At 40.7% G+C, this 19,937-nt stretch overlaps 1 protein-coding gene and 1 long non-coding RNA gene across 3 annotated transcripts in view; one reads left to right on the plus strand and one right to left on the minus strand.

The window, feature by feature from the left end:
• Nucleotides 1-19,937, minus strand: part of col4a5 (collagen, type IV, alpha 5 (Alport syndrome)) — a 48,058-nt gene that overhangs the window by 21,684 nt on the left and 6,437 nt on the right. For both annotated transcript variants that reach the window (XM_071459804.1, XM_071459805.1), the window contains exons 2-16: nucleotides 4,898-4,954; nucleotides 4,306-4,395; nucleotides 3,813-3,857; nucleotides 3,385-3,429; nucleotides 3,217-3,279; nucleotides 2,760-2,813; nucleotides 2,643-2,669; nucleotides 2,044-2,124; nucleotides 1,802-1,864; nucleotides 1,676-1,711; nucleotides 1,457-1,498; nucleotides 1,218-1,310; nucleotides 572-625; nucleotides 411-467; nucleotides 19-63 (exon numbers count right to left, since the gene is read on the minus strand). In XM_071459804.1, coding sequence (XP_071315905.1) covers nucleotides 19-63; nucleotides 411-467; nucleotides 572-625; nucleotides 1,218-1,310; nucleotides 1,457-1,498; nucleotides 1,676-1,711; nucleotides 1,802-1,864; nucleotides 2,044-2,124; nucleotides 2,643-2,669; nucleotides 2,760-2,813; nucleotides 3,217-3,279; nucleotides 3,385-3,429; nucleotides 3,813-3,857; nucleotides 4,306-4,395; nucleotides 4,898-4,954 — 852 coding nt within the window. The remainder of the gene's footprint in view (nucleotides 1-18; nucleotides 64-410; nucleotides 468-571; nucleotides 626-1,217; nucleotides 1,311-1,456; nucleotides 1,499-1,675; nucleotides 1,712-1,801; nucleotides 1,865-2,043; nucleotides 2,125-2,642; nucleotides 2,670-2,759; nucleotides 2,814-3,216; nucleotides 3,280-3,384; nucleotides 3,430-3,812; nucleotides 3,858-4,305; nucleotides 4,396-4,897; nucleotides 4,955-19,937) is intronic.
• Nucleotides 9,263-10,736, plus strand: LOC139607256 (uncharacterized). The gene is made up of 3 exons (XR_011684820.1): nucleotides 9,263-9,394; nucleotides 10,010-10,047; nucleotides 10,152-10,736. It is a non-coding gene; the product is annotated as an uncharacterized lncRNA (long non-coding RNA).

A 19,937-nucleotide genomic window follows, 5' to 3' on the forward strand; every position in this document is an offset into this window, starting at 1 on the left:
TATGTTGGCAGAACTCACGGGAAAGCCTGGAGGGCCGGGGTCACCGTCTTTGCCTGGTTTGCCCTGTAAAGAGAAGAAATTAGTGATGATAGCTTTTGTTAATTTAATTTTTTTTAATGTCACTATAAATAAAACTATTAAAATGCATTTGTGTTCTTGTACTTCCACTATTCCTTTTAGCTTATACATCAAATGGGCTTTGACAATATGTCATTCAAATAAGCTTATACCCTTATTCTGTTGTTCTGAGGTTCAAAGTTCTCTTAGATGATTTCACAAGCACTTTGAAGAATATTAAGGCCTTTAGAATTAGGTCTGGGCTACGTGTTAGGGTTAGTTAACGTAATATGTCAATAAAAGTAAGTATTTAAGTACAGCTTTTCATCTGTGTATGTGAGGACTCTACTTACTCGTTTGCCTGCCTCTCCTGGTTCGCCCTTGCTTCCTTTCTGTCCACCTGAGGGACCCTGCAATCACAACAAAACACATGTAAACAATATGGCTGTGAAACACACTTTACCCCAGTTTTATTCTTACATGTTTTAATGATGTTTACATATAAGATACTCACAGGAGGTCCTGGATAGCCTGGATCACCTGGAGGGCCGGGAGGTCCTGGGTCACCCTTGATGTAAAACACACAAAACAGTAAATTTCAGTTAAAAGATTTCACTGAACAATTTCACATTTCACAAATACCCACTGCTGATGTCTACCTCATCTCTACTAATTGCTAATGATCACCCTTTGTGAGTTTATCTTGCTTATTTCTGTCATACTGCAAAATGTTTATACCCCAGCATGAAATAATATGAATTTAAATAGCTTAATGCTGCACTCTAGTGGTGAAACTCATGCGAATGAATTTACACAATAGTAAGTAGTAAATAAGGTCTGCAAACAAAAACATTTGTAGTAATATTTGTTGTTTTTTAAGTTTAATTTTGTTTCCATTTGCATTTCCTTACATTTATTTTGATTTTGGTTAGTCTATTTGATGTTAGTGTTATTCCTTTATACCTATTTTAGTTGCATTTTGTGGTTGTTGACTGTCAGTTTAGATCCTAACTAGCTAGTTGAAAAAAAGTCTTGACCCTTTGTAAAAACAACAAAATAAACTTGTAAAAACTCCCTTGTTCAAGTATATAACTCCAAACATGCTAGGTGTAATGACTAAAGGATCGGTGACAAGGTCAATTTCAGGATGGTTTTATTACCTTGTCTCCTCTCTGGATCTCTGTCTCAGGTGGCCTCTTTTGTTCTCCCACCTGTCCTGGAGGACCAGGAGGTCCTGGCAAACCTGGTTCACCCTGCATTCACACCCAGAAATGCACAAAATGATATTAAGCACTGAAAGCATAGAAATGGACTGAGCTTGACAGACAGAGAGGGTTTGTCAGTGGTTTTGTGGTAAGAAACTAGAGGAGAATAACAAAAGTCAGACTTTTTACAGTACCTTCTCTCCTTTGGGTCCTTGGAAGTTCAAACCCATGTTTCCCTGCAAAGAAAAAGCAGAGAGACCTGTCATTTAAATCTTTGTGGAGAGTCTTTTATGGTCAACAGGATAAGAGAATGATGAAGATAAATGAATAAATGCGTAGCAAATACATGATCATCTTGTCTTTGTTTTCTTGTTTCCATGCCATGACAACAACTGAAAAGTGTCTGAACTCACCTTAGGTCCAGGAGGACCAGGAGGACCTGGGCGACCCTGAAAAACAACACCAGAAACAAGTTACCTCAACACCTTCAAAATGGAAAAATACAGTAACATCATGTTTTTGCAGCAGCTGTCTTTTACCTCATATCCTCTGGGTCCTGGAGGGCCGAGCGGACCTTGCAAACCAGGGGGACCAGCAGTGCCCTGTTACAGGAACACACAGAAAATTGTCATACAAATACAATGTCCTTAAAACCGAGATTTTACCTTTTTCAAGCTACTTTCTGGTTAAAATAAATTGATTTTAAGTTTGAAAGCCGATGTTTTTGAGCAAAGTTTGGCTTATTATTTTCAGGATTCTTTTCATCATCCTGACAACTTACAGGGGCTCCGGGCAATCCAGGCAATCCCACAGCTCCTTTCTCTCCAAAACGATTTGTGGAAATCACATCACCTGGGTCTCCCTGTAGACAAAGGAAACACAACCATTGGAAACTGTTAGACGTAAAAAATTACTTACGATGGTCAATAAGCTGAGAAAATACCAATACCTCTCTAACTTCAAAATATTTGCAGAGAAGGAAATTGGTCTATTTAGACCATTTCTAGTCAAGTGAAACACCAGCAACACAAGTTCACCTAGACAGTTTTATCAGAAAAGCCTGAAGTCATATATTAATACTAATAAAACCCAGTTTACAAAAACCCAATTAAAAGAATAGGATGGCAAATAGCACTTCTAAACTGTCAAGAAAACTAGTGGACCAAGTAGTTTTGTATCTAGTGCTTTAAAAAAGCTTCAAATATTGTGACTGTGTAAATGCATCAGTTACATTACATTACATTTACTCATTTGGCAGACAAAGCGACTTACAAGTGGGGACATCATTAAAACTTCAATGCAGTAGGAAACCTTGGAGTAAGTACTAAGTACTACAGTTACACAATGGTTGAGTACTGTGATTTTTCCTTTTTTATTTACCTTTGGTCCTGGGAGACCAGGTGGACCCTATAAGGGAAAAAAAGAAGAGAAGTCAGAGAAGTTGCTGATTATTGTGTAAAAAAAGTCTAAATGAAGAAACACCTTTTCGTGACTCACCGCTAGTCCTTGCTGTCCAGGGATTCCTGAACTTCCTGGAAAACCCCTTTCACCCTGTGAAGCAGAAGTCAATTCTTGACTTTTGAAATAGTAGTTTGACAAACTACTTTTTCAGAAGTCAATTCTTGACTTTTGAAATAGTAGTTTGACAAACTACTTTTTTCAAATCTGGCAAAAATTCCCCCCAAAAATAATTGTGGGCATGAAGATGACCAAAGGTAAAGGTATTCAAAACTGGTATAAATAAGCTTTGATGCAAAATTATAGCTCCAAAATACCCTTACAACACTTTCAGAACTCCTTTATCTGATAATTGACAGAGTATTCTGGGAAAAGTGGCAACAGTAAGATCCTTTAAAATACTGTCAGAATACACACAACTGCAGAGATATTCAGGTGAGTTTTGTTGTTATTTGTTCACGATGCCTTTTTGAAAGGCTTTCTCATCAGATAATACCTTTGTTCCATTGCAACCTGGCACTCCTCTTGGGCCTGGAGGTCCATCCTGCCCTGGCAGACCCTAAGAAACAGAAAGTAAACAGCAAGTTACATCAAACATGCTAGTTTTGGCAAAGTAATGTATGAGAATCATTTTTAGTAGGATTTCAGTTTTTGGAAAACTCACTGGAAGGCCTGGTGTTCCTGGAAATCCTGGTAATCCTGGAGGCCCCTGTTCGAAGGGAAATAATAAAAAAAAGTCATTTAAAGTGTAAAGCCTGCAGAGCATGTCAAATACATAGAGTCCAGCTTGTAGCTTCTTCTTCCCCACTGAGTCACTGTTTGTGTTAAAGAGAAATAAGGACATCTGGTGGCCAGAGGGACATATTACAGCCCAGGATCATCACCAGTGCTGAGACACCTTAGCTCATAATTCATTAATCAACAGGACACCCCTAACTAAAATGAAACTGTTCATTTTTACTAAACCTTATAAATAAGACAAATTAAACAAAAGGATCAACAAATAAACATAAACGTGGTTAGAGACAATCTGCTGTTTATGAGAGAAGAAACACCAGAAAATGATAAGAGGAACAAATGTGAGGCGCTTACTCTAATTCCTTTTGGGCCATATGGTCCTTGAGGTCCATCACTACCCTGAGAGAGGGAACACAAAATCAAACATTATTAACTGGACAAGGGAAAGCTGATCCTTGACCAAACTGTGTCAAGTTAAAAAACAGTGAAGTCATGAAAGCTTGCCAAAAACACTACCTGGATTCCTGATTTTGTTAACATTGGGATATTTTTTCTTTTTTCAGACAATTTATAAATCAAACGACTTATCAATTAATCAAGGAAATAATTGGCAGATTAACCGATAATGAAAATAATGAGTTGCAGCCATTTATATAGTATGTAAGACAGAGTAGTCAGAAGAAGTACTTAATTCGATGGTATGTAATGTATCCAGAAGTAACCTAGCAGTGATGCGTTAACCTCATAGATGATGATATTTGGGCACTGCCATTACTTGGTATTAGATCAAACTCAAATTTTGTGGTGTTGCCCAACCCCAGTTCATGACTTAGGTTTTGTAGCCCACCTTTTCTCCTCTGGGTCCAATTGGCCCTTCAGGCCCAGGGAACCCTGGGACTCCTGGCTGTCCGGTGAGACCTGGGAAACCCCGCTCTCCCTGCACAGATACAGAAACCGTCACTGCAATCGCCATGTGCTGCAGTATATACACATAATAAATGGTTTATAATGTAATGTAATGTATAAGCTGGTAAAGGAGTTTATTAATGTTTATAACTCTTCTTTGGACACCCCTAAGTGGAGGCTGCTGTATAAAGAGATATTGAATAACAACAAAGTAAAACAAAGTTGTACTTGTAGTTGCAATTATGTAAAATATGCCTTCAAAGGAAACGTTATAACTATTGACAAATGCCGTACATTAATAAACACTTGAAAATGTACTTACAGCTGCATAGAACAACGGTATAGTGTGTCACAATCCATTTATTTATGGGAGGTTCAACTAAAGTTGCAACTAAATGGCTGTTTAAGCCTTTATTCCACCTTTTGCACCATCTCATATCACATTTTCTGAGATAAAGAAATTACATTATCATGCAAAAGTTTTTCTAAAGAGTTTAATTTGTTGTGTGTTACTTATGTTGACATTTTCCTACCTTGGCTCCTTTCACTCCACTGCAGTCACATTTGGATCCCACACATCCATGGCAAGCCTGTCGAGAAACAAGACAGAGGTAGATATTAGTGTTTGTTGTTAAAAATTTGGACACCATTAGATAACTATAGCACTGTACTTGCTGGCCATTGGGTTCAAGGACAATGAACATCTAATCGCCACTTTTGAGTCCAGCCAGGGACATTTGTTGCATGTCTTCCCTCCTCTTTGTCCCTAATTGTCTGTCACTACAGCACTGTACACTATGAAAAATAAAGTCTTCAGAAAACACCACCCATAGAGGTCTAACATGTAAGCACCCATGCATCTGTAGATGTAGTGACCACATGCTGTGGACAGTTTAGTGCAACTAAAACTGCAGCTGTTAAATTGCAGAAAGTGCAATTTGAAAATTTGCACACCAGCAAACTACTGCTGCCTCCCAGAAAAGACCTTGTATCATTATTTGAGTATTGCATTGCAGCTGATGCCTCGCACCACTAGGGGGTGCTCCATCATTGCTCATCCCTGCATGCAACAGGCAGCATTTCTTCCCACAGTTAAGCTTGTGGATTCTCCTGCAGTTTTTTTAAGAAGACATGTGCAAGGTCAGAGAAAACCAAACAACAGAGTAACCTTAAATAAAGTGTCCTCTATCTAAAACAAAACAAATGTATCTCCCAAAATGCTTCAGCTTTTCTCAGCAAAGATGATCAATCAAAACTTGTGGAAATGCAGAGCAAAGAGGGAGATAACTGTGGAGGGGAGGGGGAGAGGGAGAGAGAGAGAGAGAGAGAGACAGAGAGACAGAGAGACAGAGGGAGTGGGAGTGCCAAGCTGTTGATTAACTTTTCCCATGCTTGTTGACACAGTGGATGCCAGACGGGCATCGATTGCACGCATGCCAGGCAGTCAGGTTGTGAGAAAGACAGTGAGGCAGAGAGCGCACGAGAGAGAGGACAGACGGGCAGGCAAGTCAGCATTCTTCTGTGTCTGTAGAACCTACTGTGTGTCCGTGTTTGTGTTGACGGTCTTCATGGTGTTGCTGTGTTACTGGCCTGTGTACACAGGAGGGCTGAGACTAACTCTCACCACTGTTAAAATTTATCTGATACTTCTCATCTAAAATATGTCAGGAAGACTTATTATGTTCCTCCAACGGTCCTAAACCCAAAGATATTTCAGTTTACAATGGTATAAAACACAGAAAGGCAGCAAATCTTCATATTTTAGAGGCTGAAACCAGCAAATATTTGGGGATTCCTGTTCTGTCAATTAAATAAATCATTACAGCTCAGAGAAACGGGACAGAGGGAGCAGAAAAGCAGAGGTGTGACAGACTTAATGGGTCAGAAACCGTGACATTAGGGGCACATGGTGGGCGTCTCACCCCAGTGATTCACAGGTTTAAATCATCAGAGGGAGGTTATTTCTTTGGTGACAACATATCAACCCCCAAACACTTCATAGACCAAGGGTCTGTGCAGTATGTCTTCAACAGACACCAAAATCGACCCAATACCTGGTGAATGGTCATAAATAAACCCATAATATGTAGATGGGATCGCTATGGCACTAAAGACTGAATTGGTATGGATCAGGCCAATACTTGATAATAAATAGATTGTTTCCGGTTTCGGGAGGATAATCTCAAGGACCTGATGAGTGCATCTCAAACTGTATGTGTCTCAACTGACTTTGTAAAAAAAATCGTAAAGACATTTGGTAAAGGCTGAAGTCCTCAGAGGAAGTGACCCTCCCTCTCTGCCACCATTTTTTGACAAGGCCCAAAATAATTAACCAATAATGTTAAAGGTTAAGTAGATACAAGAATACCTTTTTAGATACATAAATAATTTGAAATTGCTGCACTATGTCCATGATTATGGAAAAATTCACACAAAACATTTTATGGACCCAGATTCTGAAGTTTGAAGATGTGTTTGGGTTTTGGAGTGATGGTTGAATCTGGAGACGAAAACTGTGATGAGCATTTTTTCCTTTTTCCTTACATTTAAAAAACTAAACTACTAATCAATGAATTGCTAAAATAACTGACAGATTAATCAAATTAGCCAAAAAATTGATTAATGATGTCATTTCCTCCTATACATCGAAACATGTGACATTTTCAGTAAATCTGCAGCAGGGGTCAAAGCATGTCAAACTTTACTGACTTCCCAGACAAGACAGTGGGAGGTAAAAACAGCTGGTCACATCTGCACCACATCATATCACAGAGTGTAAATCTTTTAAGCTGGCAGGTCCTTCTACACCGTGTTTCCATCTGTATCAGGATTTAGCCGCTGAAGCCTGGGACAGTCCAGTCTGCACGACATGCCTGCATGCACTCACGTGTGTGTCTGTATTAAGTTACACTACATGCCTGTATGTGCATTTCAACACTTGATCACATGATCAGGTTCCCTGGAGGCCTCTCCTCACTCTCACTGACAACATTATATCACTTCCTGTGACCCGGGAGAGTCAAAGGTCAATGTCAGACAAGACCATGTGCATCTACAGAATAAATACTGTACAAAAACTTCAGACCTGTTCATATAATAATTTTCCACACATTCAAATAACATCATAGTCTTTCTAGACATCAACATTAACTGATGATGCCTAACTACTATATCACTCACCAAACACAGTATGAACATACTGCCTGGGATCTTTACTGTATTTCAATTTTGTCCATAAAGCTTAATTTTGAACTATAATGAACTGATTGGTTGACAGAAAATTAATCAACATTTTTGATGATTTAATTAGTTCAAGTTATTTATTAGGGGATTCCACTGATTTTATCTTCTCAAATGTGAGAATTTGCTGCTTTTGCTATATAATCTTATGTTTTATCCTGATGTGTTTTTTGTGTCCGTGATTTACTACCATGTACGGCTTGTGTTTGTATACACATACAGAGTGTGTACAGGCGTGTGCATATGTGTACATTGCATCTGTCACATTCCTGTGTGTGTGTGTGTGTACAGGATGTGTCCACAGTTATAAACGAGCTGTTAACCACAGACTGACAGGCTGCGTGAGTTGTATGCAGTGGCTTGTCCAAGTTCCTTTGCAGCTCTGAGGCTAAAGCAAGGCACTGCTCACAGTCAGGGTTGTGGGTTCAATTCCCGTGTCAGAAGACAACATGTCACCGTCACAGGATTATTGGATGAAAAGAGCCACACAGTGTCACATGTTGGCAGTAAACACAAAACGTGTCAACTGTTATTTGTACCAGAGGGTAGAGGGGTTATCGACATGCACGCACGCACACACACGCCTGAATACATCTACATGGGTAGTCAAGGTTGTGTGTGTGTGTGTGTGTGGAGCTGTTTTTACAAGCCCTGGATCTTCAGATTAGTCTCTGGTCTGGTTCAGCTCAATGCAGTCTGCTCTCCCACGCCCAGGCTTGCAGCTCACACTCTTTTCTCCTCCACCTCTCTCTCTCTCTCTCTCTTTCACTGTCTCTTCATCCATCTGCCTTCCTGTCCTTCCTGTTCCTGTTTTCCCGCTTAACACAGAAAAGCATGACAAGGCTCATTTGCGCTCATGAACCATTCATGGATGCTTCAGATCGATTATTTTTATTATATATATATGGGCTGAAATGAATGAATCCATCTGTGACCTAACTTCCTCCTCTACCATCATCATCATCATGATCTCGTGACCCCCCAGGGTTCCCAGGTTGGGAACCATTGGTGTATGAAAATGACAAAAAAATACCCTAATAAATGTTATAATAAAGATTCAATCACCATGTGTCATACATAGTGCAACAATAACACTATTTTAATTTGGCCATTAACGCCATCAGGTTGATGTGAAGATGCAATAATAATAGTGACTAATTGTATTGCATCATTCATCTATTAGATCAAATATTATAAATGCTTTGCAGTCTTTATGATCTAATTAGTGGTTAATGTGATCATGTGATCGTACTGCACTCTCACCACAGTTTGATACATGTTTCTTTGGTTTGAAGTACTTGTATGTGTTTGGCTACAACATTATCTTGATGCTATAAAACATGTTAAGACAACCACATTTCTGGTGCAGCTTCAGGTGGAGTGTGATTTACTACAAATCCGAAATGAAGTGAGTGTGGTTTTAAGTTCTACCTAAATACAGCGTCGACGGCATATCTCTTTCTCTCTTTCCATGCTGTTTGCTCCCTCTCTCTACCCTCTCCTCACCCCCACAGCACTGACGGGGCATGTAATCCACTTACAGAGGTCAGTGAGCTGCAGATATTTGCTCCACTCCCTCAGTCTGTATGGCTCTCTCCCGCTCTCTTTTAACTCTCTCTATCATTTCCCTCACTCTCTCTCTCTCCCTCTCCTCAATGCCGTCCCACTTTTTCCATCAAGCAGGCCTGAGGGGAGGTATACAGTCAAGCTTGTACTCTGAAGGCTGCCAGCCTGATCCGACAAGCCCTGGCTGGCCGGCCTCGGCACCACTGGAGGTCCGTAGAGGACAGGTAATAACAGTCAGAGCCATGAGTGCAGACGTCTCCCACTAGGGGCGAATGTTCAACAAATTGAGGTCAAGATGAGACAATTAATAACCCATAAACATCCTTAACTAATTCACGAAAGGTGTCTTAAAATTAAAGACAGTGAAATGAAAACTAATTTTCCAAGTTTTAATCTTTTGCTGTTCATCCAGCTGTTCATTTATTTCTTGTTACATATGTCAAAAATATTTTTTGTATTTTATATCTATATATCTCCCTTAATATTTTTGATGACTTACTCACTGTTTGACTAGCTAACCAAACAGCTAGCTGCTATTGCGGCAGCTAAAATCCTCTAACTTGTGTTTTAACTTGTCTGTGATTTTAAAGACACAGGTAAAATAGACAAAAACATGCTGAACATATGCTAACTTCAACTTTGGAGCACATAGCCGTAAATTTATCCAATCAGCAAATCAGATTTCTTTACAATGAAGCCATTTTGATTTTTTTCATCTTGATACAAAGTCAGAATCAACTGGGCCTGCTCAGTATTTTTATACCTCAAAGCATGATGGGATGTGAAGTGCTTGACTGAACCATGCAGTGAACCTGTGTTCATTATGTTTTTCCACTCAGGTTTTCCCTTTAATCTGTCACCTGTCTTCACATAGCAGGTATGTAAGTGTGTACAACAAAAAAGAAAATTACACTTTAATCATAAAATACTTCAGTGCAACTACTTGATTAAAAGACAATAAAGGTGTTTTCTTTTTTCCAGGTCCGGGTGCAAAAACTGCATTAAAAAAAAAGTGAAAAGGAGAGAGGTGTGTGCAGAGTGATGGGGAAGTGAGCCAGGTGAGGATGGACGAAGTGAGGAGGAGGAGGAGGAGGAGGAGGAGGAGGAGGGGGAGCGAGCGGAAGGCATGCACCCGGGGATTAGACTGGCGAGACTGGAATTCCCCTGCTCATCACAGACTGATGATTAGACACCTATACACACTGCCCTGCCCTGGATAACACACACACACACACACACTCATACATATGCATTGAAGCAGCATAGAGAAACACACATTGTGTAGCTACACAAATTCTCTCAGAAACAGTACACACAACTTGCAAGGAAAGACAAACTACCAGTGTATTTCCCTTTTCTGAACATCATTAACACACACACACACACACAGATGCACAGATTTGTAAAACCCCCGATTTGACCACAGGACCACAACTAATAACTTCTGTTTTGCAACACTGATCGCAGCTCAGCATTCAGCAACCGCAATCTGAAACTAGAGCCAACATGTTTGCATCAGCTTGTTGCGAAGTTACACACACACACACACACACACACACACACACACACACACACACACACACAAACAGAGGCACATCAAATATATTCAAACGTATAAGCAGTCATCAATATCTAGAGTGAAGGTAAGAGAGTGAGTCTGCATTTGTGTGCAGACAGAGTTGGTTGTGTACATTACATGTACTTGTTCTGTTGCGTCTTGTTACAGTTTTATCATAACAGTTAAAGGGCCAGTCCATCATGTTACAGGTACACCAGCATTCATGATTAACAGTATTATAGTAAGACATTATTGCTATTTAACATCCAGATATGATTCGTTCAGACAAACTAGAGGATTATGTTATTGTAATGGTATCATTTCATTGCTCAGCATCTGCGTGTGTGTCCTACTTCATGTGTTAAATATCTGTGTGTGTGTTTATCCAGTTCTGGAGGGTGGCACTCCAGGCTCCGAGCCGCTGCGTCAAACTGCTGATCCCTTTCATCGCCGCTGGACTTTAACTACTTCAAGGCGCTGACGCCCCGAGAGTTACGACCAAACCAAATATTTTCACTCCGACAAAAATCCAACAATGTGTGTTTTGACTCACTGGCTCTTTGGAAGAGGAAGACCCCCTCTGACTGTTGAAACCCCCGAGTCCCCACACTCACACATAAACACACACGTGATTGTGCCACAGCGCCGGTCCAGGAATTCCATTGATATTCCCGGGAATTCTCTTTCTTCTCAATGCAATTTTCTCTCCTCTCTTTTCTTTTCATTTGGTTTAATGAATGTTGACCCCTGTGACCTCCCACTGAGAGATACCTGCAGGGAGAGCACTTACAGATTTTGAGGTACCGAGCAGCTGAGCAACATCTTTGCGCCGCCTCCAAACCTGGTTCAGATTGTATCTATTCTTATTGCTTTTTACACTTGGATAATGCAACTACAGCCTTATTATTACCTCCATTTACTAATAAAATGTCTGTCCAAGTAACAAAATTTAATCCAGTTTAAAGGTTGAATGAAACACAATGCACTTATGTTTACTCTGCAGCTGGACACGTCCCAAATCTGGTTTTACCTCTTACATGTGACTTGGATTTTATATTTTCCCAACAATGTAAAAACCTGTTTTCTGAGTAATCTAATACAAATATAGCGGATTTCAGGTAAACAATAGAGAAATCCTGCAAGGTCGGATGGTGACGTTCATGTCTTTCTCACTAAAAATGCAAACTTTCAAGGGAGTGTTGGGAATGTCTCAATCTTGGCCATTCAGATGGGACTTTATCTAAACATGTCCGGAGAGGGAGAGGTAAACACACACACACACACACACACACACACACACACACACACACACACACACACACACACACTGTGCATTTGAGTCCCTGTCTGTTCTTCATGTGTATGGGGACAGATCCCGCTCATTTTAATCTCCACCATAGTTTTCACAGCAAAAACACAAACACAGACCTATGATGAAAAAAAGAGTCTGACTTCCTGAATGTGCAGTCTGCTGAAGAGCAATAAATGTGAGAAAAATGTTGACTCCTCCTTTGACAAAAGCTGCAGGGAAGGTGAAGGTAACCTGTAATTAATATCTATTAAAGTTATGAGCAATCATAAGACTTTTTGAAACTGTAAATATTAGCACCTTTAAATCACTATATGACATGAGAGCTCAGCAGAGTTTTTAAAGATTATTACATAAATATAGATAATTTCCAGTGTCCTTTAAAGTTTGGAGAATTGTGCGAGAGACACATCGAAAATGCGAACATGCACAGAAGGCTTGCACTGCTAACTATTCTACCTATTGCTGTTTGTTCCAGAAAATGTCCTCACGTGGATCTTGTAAGCAGAAGGGGGTTGAATTGCTTCCCCTGGGAGATAGGACAACCCAGCCTAGCCGAGCCCAGCCCTGCCCAACCTGGACCCACCTGACCCGGCCCTGCCTAGCGCAGGTTTTAACACGTCCTGGTAGCTCCCTCTGCAGCGCTCCATATACATCACCACTTGGCACGCTGTAGCTGTAGCTGTAGCTACAGGCAGCAAGAAATTAGAGAGGGGAGCGGCAGCTTGCCAGATGAATACCTGGATATGTGCAGCCTGGGGAGAGACTGAGAAGAGGCAGGTATTAGAGGGAGGAGGGAGGGAGGGGGCAGAGAAAATGGGTGACAGAAGTAAAACATTAAGAGGAATGAAAGCAGAGAGAAGGTTGGAGGACAGAGGTGACATAAGAGGTAAAGTTTACCACTGTAACTTTCTAAATACACTTTAAAATCACAGTGATAAGATCAGGCCTGTGGGATTTAATCTGTTTGGTTGTTGTTGAAGATTTAGGGATGAGTTCAGGTCCACGGAGCAGACACCAAAACCACAGAGTCGGAAACTGTAACTGCAATAAACAGACAAGACTGTGTAGACCAAATTACTGTATTACACCTTTGAACAAAAGCATAAGGGTGTGACCATTTGTACCACACAATCATGAACCTTTCCAGCAGCCATGACAGGCATTGCAGTGGAACATCCTTTCTTTTATGCTCACTTGCAGGGTGTACATCAAGAACTTTCCAGTCAGGATTTGTCTGAATGATCTGCTGCAGATAAAACTGGAAAACATGACACGTTGCAGCTCTGAATCACACTTCTTAGTCATAACCACCTCCTCACGTGCAGGACTGGACCGCCATCGAGGGATTTTTCAGTCCAAACAAATCACAAGAAAATAAACTTAATTCCAAACATATCAGCTTTTGCCATCTGTCTAAACCTTGATGCAGACAGCAAACTGCTTCATACTTCCATAAACCAAGCATCATCACCTGCGTGCTGGAGGTGTATCACTGTTTGGATGAGTTGCAGTTTAGCCTTAATATTTACACAGGAGCCTCAGCTCCTAAACAAAACAAGATAGTACTGGACGTCCTGATACTGTATCTGTGAGAGGAGGGAAACACAGAGCTGCCCTGCTCTCAATACTGTGGAGGGCACATACTGTATATCATAAAATATGTGTAAAAGGCTTTACACCAACATGTTCAACTCCTCAGTCCAAAACTGTTTGCATGAACATACTACAGCAGCCTCCAGTCCTCTTGAAAGACTTTCTGTAACATTTTGGCTGCAGGGATTTGCTGCCATTCAGCCTCAAGAGCATTAGTGATGTTGGTACAGTGTGGCTCTTTGTGACCGTTCATTTTAAAGGTCTCATATTTTACACTTTTACATTGTTCAAGTGTTGATATCCAGAAGAAGACCTGTATCAACAGGGAGGCACGAAGTCTCTCTTCTGATTGGCTGACTTTTTCTCAGTGATTGAATAAAAAAATAGCAGATTTCACTTAAACACTCAAGAGAAACCAAATCCTGCAAGGTTGGATGGTGGGTCCAGGTGGGCGGGGCTTGGGGGGTGGCTGAGTGCAGTGACTGCTTTGTTGTGACATCACAAAATTCCAGAAGTCCTGACGGCTGGTTTTAAGGCTCAGTTTCTGAATACAGGCTGTGTGCATTTCTCTGTGGACTGAGGCTGTGATACTTTCACAGTATTAATATAGAACCTAGACCTGCTTTATAATCACAAACACATGGACATCTACCTTTAGACTATATGGGACCTTTAAACTCAGGATTTATTATTTCTTTCAACATATGTAGTACATTAATGATATTTTGTGTATTTAAATGTCCCTTATAATGTTCCTTTCACTGGAACTAAGGGCCTGAGCCCAAACTGTAGAAAACAGCCTAAACTACAGTCAACTGGGGTGTCCACATACTTTTGGCCATATAGTCCTATGCACAAACCACGCTTCAGTTTGCCCACCTGTAATTACATGTCTTCACCACATGATGGTGGTAACAATAGAGGAAAACATGCAGCTAAAGTCTGTGTCTCAGCCCCTGCATAGACGTATTCTGCTTTAGCTCAGTATGGCCTAAAGCCTTCATGCTGAAACTGTAACAATAGGCTGATATAATCATGATGACGACTTTAGTCAGTTGTATCATAAAGGGGAACAAAAATACTGAGCATAACTTGGTTCATGAATGAGTTACATCTACACTTTTGTTGCAGCTTTTTTTTTTTTTTTTTTTTTTTTATCTGCAGCCTGATTCTGAATCTCAAAGCCCAACATGCTCTCTCATGCTTTTCCAGCTCCTTCAATGTCTGATCTGATCTTGCACAGAGGCAGGTCACAGCAGGCTCCAGCCCTGCCTACATTTCTCCTAAATATTCTCACTTAAACAGCCTCTAATGAGCTGCTGCTGCTGCATCGGAGAGCAGCAGCTGAAATGAGCTGGGAGCTACAGAAGCCATTATATACAGAAATATATAGAGAAAGTGAAAAATCTACAGAGACAACATGAACGATCTCGAACTGAAACAATAGACAAAACATTTGTTGTATGTGCGAAACAATACGACAACACTCCAGATTAGCTTTTTGCAAGGATACAGCATTTACCATTTGTGGCAATGCACTGTTCAGATAATTAAATGAGCATTTATTCCTCCATTTTTGCCATTGTTTACCTTTAATATTCTCTTCATCAAAAACACACAGCGTTTTTCTTCATCTCTCTTTTACCTTCCTTCTTATTCCTTCTACAGTACAGTAGCTTCATCTCTCCGTCTGTCTCATTTCTCTGTCTCAAAACTGTCTCACTTACCCCCCCCCCCCCACCGTCCCTCTGACCCTCTCTTCCCTCTTCTTCTTCATCTTCTCTCTGACAGACGTCTGATATTTCCTTTTGTTATGACCAGTGGGGGTCTGTTTGTCTAGAGGAGACGAGGAATGCAATGCATTCGCTGTTGATATGCACAAACACACACATATACACACACACACACACACACACACGCATACAAACACACGCTTATATACAATCAAAAAATACTAGCTAAAAACAAAAATAAAAATAAAAGTATGTCTTGTGCACATACTTCAAATTTCTTTCTGAATTGCACCATCTTGACAATAAAGATGGAAAAACAAAAAGTGGACAAGAAAACACTCTTATGCACACAAACACACACACACACACAAAGGACACATGTCTGAGGACAAAATCTAAAACAAAAACAAAATGTCGCCTTCTAAAAACAGTAGGAGCTCCGCACAGAGACAGAAAGACCGAGACAGTGAGTGTACATCTCCTCTTGCATCAGCAAATGTATATAATCGCCATATTTTCACTTGTTTTTTAGTTAACAAGAAAAACTTTGAGCGTTGAACTTGTTGGAGGGATGGATCATGGCCCAGGGAAAAACCCATCCAATTCTGGGGCAGATCCATATCATTTACTAAGAATTTGATTTTTTTTCTCTGAAGTCTGGTGTGCGTTTTTTCACACTGGCCTTGGCAGAGGATTGCGCTCGCTTGTGCCCGTGTAGTTTTCCTTTTTCTTTACCAGCTGTGCATAAATTTGTGCCAACAAAGCAAATTCAACCTGAGAAAGAGAGAAAATTGTAAAAAAAAAAAGTCCCCTTTAATACCACTAAACTACATACAGAATATATGAGTGTAGAAACAAATGCAGTATGAAAATGATGGGAATCACATGCTATGGTGTTTGAAGTCACACCATTGAAAACCTTTGGGAGGAAAAGTGATGTTCATCCCTTCAGTAGAGTTCAGAGACTCTACCAAAGAACATCAAAGCTGCTCTGAGGGCAACATCCTACTAAAACACTTACGGGTGGTTTTATCTTTAATTTGTCAATTTGTCACACATCTGTATCTGGACACCAATAAAGAGACAGAACAGAAACAGAACCGTCCCCTAAAACGTCCCTAAAATGTAATTAGATTCAAAGTGACGAAGATGAAGACAGAGGTCAAACAACTTATGAACAATTAACTAAATAAATGTATAAACAAGCAGTTTAATCAAGCTGCTTCCCTGTGTGTCAGTCAGCAATGTGAAAAATGCTCCAACAGGGACCCAAACCTAACACACACACTCACACACACACACACACACACACACACACACACACACACACTCACTCACACACACACCTTGCTCAGTGCTGCTGAGCATTATGCTTCGACTGCATGCTAAAGGCTTAGCTGCATACCAGCCGGCACATTGACCTGGGATTAACTAAGACCAGGCTTCACCTGAGGAACACACACACACACACACACACACACACACACACACACACACACACACACACACACACACAGCAGTGTACAGCTGAGTGTATAGTGTAAACACTATTTGTGGCTACTGTATGTACAGTACAAGATGGCAGGACATGACGGGAATCTGATCTGAGGGAAAGGACAAGGAGACATGAAAGGAAGGAGGAGAGGAGGAGACAGATAAAGAGTCTTGGAATGAGAACAGGAATGGACAGAAATAGAGGAGATGGAGATAAAGAGAGAAGGAGAGGAGAGGAGACAGGGAATAGAAAGGTGAACAAACTGAGGAGGAGAAAAGGGGAAAAAACAGACGAATAAGAACGAGTCTACAGAGACAAAGAGAAAAGCAGAGGAAAATGAAAGAAAGAAAAGATGGAGGTTCGAAGGAGAAGACAGAAACAACAACTCCACCATATTAAACACAAGTAAATCAAAGTATGACAGTTAAGGATCAGTTAAAGCTGCATTTCTCATTGAATTAGCAATCACTACGATCATTATGTGCGATGTTAAAGTTGTGACAAATAGTGATAATTTCTCAGTACATCAGACAGGCACAGGTAGAAACTAGCTCGGAAACAAAGTGGAGCCAGATATTTCCCTCCGGAGGTGGTGGAGACAACAAAACGTTGCCATAAAAGCTTTAGAAGATAATATGTCAGGTGTGTTCACAGCCTGCTCTGCTCCCTCCGCCTCAACAACATCACACTACTTCCACCTTTGCTCCAGAGAGAAAAGAATCTTAATTCTCACGGTAATGTCAACGTAACTTGGTCGTTTTAGGTGAGGAATGCAGGAGGGGATCTAATATTTTGGCATAGCGTGTCCTTCACTGTGCAACAACTCCATCTGGACAAGTATATAAAAGGTAATGTGGTAACTCTATAGTCTGAAATGTGTAAGGAAACAGTAGCCTCTCTCTCGCCCTCTCTCTCTCTCACACACACACTTAACGCTGGCCCACCATTTTTCCCAAGTGGTTGTTGGGGAAGCCCTATTTCCTCCTCTGAAGTGTGATGAAAGAAACAGGTGACCACAATGGAAGAGAGAGCATCAAAAGTAGTGAGGGAACAAGAGAGAGAGAGAGAAGGAACAAGGAGGAAAAAACAGTGAAGAAGAGAGAACCAGACGCTCGCCCACGCTACACAGGGTCGATTCAGCGAGAGCAGGGCCCATTTAACTTTTTTGCCTTTCTGTGTGTGTGTGTGTGTGTGTGTGTGTTTAGCTGCAGTCAAAACAACTTTCTGCCTCTGTGAAGCAGCTCCGATGACTTCAGTCATTTGTTCATAGGCAGCCGAAGACTACACGTTAACCTCACTAAGAAGCTGTGTGTGTCTGTTGTAGTGCTCTGCCTGTGTGTGTGTGTGTGTGTGTGTGTGTGTGTGTGTGTGTGTGTGTTGTGTGCTATCGCTCCTCGCCATCAGTCTCTCTCGGGCAAACATGGGATTGTGGTGGCCCACGTTAGATGAGCAGATAAGGAGGAGTGGAAGGGTGGAGGCTGAGAGGTGGGATGAAGGTAGAACAAAAGTGGTATTTCATTACAGGTGTTCCTCCAGATGTTTACATGAGCTTTACAGGCAAAATGATTGGTGGATAATGCTGTCAATCAACATGTCGATGGTCCTGTTCCTTATCAGCAAATTTAGTTATCATTCATGGTTGTAACATATTGTTATGGTGATACAAGGAACTCTCCTTATCTGATATTTTATCTTATATTTTTGTATATTATCATATTGTATTGATTATGACACCTTTGTAAATAATTCACACATATCCCCCTTGCATTTGCTTTAGAAGTATTTGCAACTTGAGTAAATGTTTTAATAAAGGTTCGTTCAGCAGTGTTGTTAACTGGTTATGAAGCGGTTAACAAACACACATTCATACAACACTTTTTCCTACACGTATAGCGCTTCTCTACCATAGACAACCACTCTCACATTGGATCCTTGGGGTTCAGTATCTTGCCTAAGGACACCTCCAAATATGGACTGGAGGAGACAGGAATCGACCACCAACCTACCAATTAATGGACAACCCGCTCTACCCCGTCAATCTAGGGAAATACTGGAGGGTCTTGTTAATGTAAGACAGAAATTTATACAACGTCAAAAAGCCTATGGGAGAATTAGAAGCGAGCTAAAGGTTCAGGTATATTTATATTTAATTTTTTATCTCTAGCTGCCATTTGGAGATGCTAATGGGCAAAGTGAGAAAGCTTGGAAGTACCAACAGAACCGGTTCGATTTGTTCTTTTCAATCAGCAGGACCGTGGAGTTGCAGAGGAAAAGACAAGGGTTAAGGTTAGAGTCAGGGCTGTGTTAGAGGACAGAAAAGATGGGGTTGTAACAGAGGACATTGAGTGGAAACAGGGAATAATAAAAAGGCAGTGAGGGTTAGGGTTAGGGTTGAACCCTAAATCCTATGTAAAGATGGGATGATTTGACTCGTCAGACACTATTCACAAATTTTTCTTCTCAAGTTTACTTCATTCTGCCATCAGGGAAGCGTCAACACACACTGTAAACTCAGTGTGTAGTTTATGCAGGTAAAAGGGGAAAGAGAAGAAGAAGACATCTGTTGATCAAGGTCACTCGTCGATCTCAGACAGATTACAAACCCTCTCCCCCTCTCGCCTGCCTCATTTCGTCTCCTCTGAAAGAAAGAATGCAAAACAATATACGGACCAGCTTAGAGGGACATTTAGGTCTTATATTCCTCCTATTCTTTATGTCATTGCTCTTTGCTGCCATTATTTTTCAATAAGTTAATAGTTTTAAAAGTTTTTTTTCCTTTTGGCTCTTTTCTGAAGCTCTATGTCTGTTTCTTTCACAGATTTTTCTCGTCCTTCTACACATCTTATTTCACGTTGTCCCTGAGCAGCACTCTGTGTTTCCTCTCAGCTGTAAATTTCCTTAAAAAAAAAAGGGAAGCATAATGAAGAAAAAATAAAAGAACGGCATGATCTACTTTCAAAAAAGGAGGTCAGGAAAACAGAGGAGGAAAGAAAAGGTGGGCGATAAGAGGACGATATGTCTTGTGATTGCTCCATGTAGGTGGAGTTGTCAGGTAGCCCGATGGACTGAAGCCACG

Source organism: Trachinotus anak, unplaced genomic scaffold (genome assembly GCF_046630095.1).
Source record: "Trachinotus anak isolate AG129_WGS33_773 ecotype Australia unplaced genomic scaffold, CSIRO_AGI_Tana_v1 ptg000023l, whole genome shotgun sequence".
Classification (NCBI taxonomy): Eukaryota; Metazoa; Chordata; class Actinopteri; order Carangiformes; family Carangidae; genus Trachinotus; species Trachinotus anak.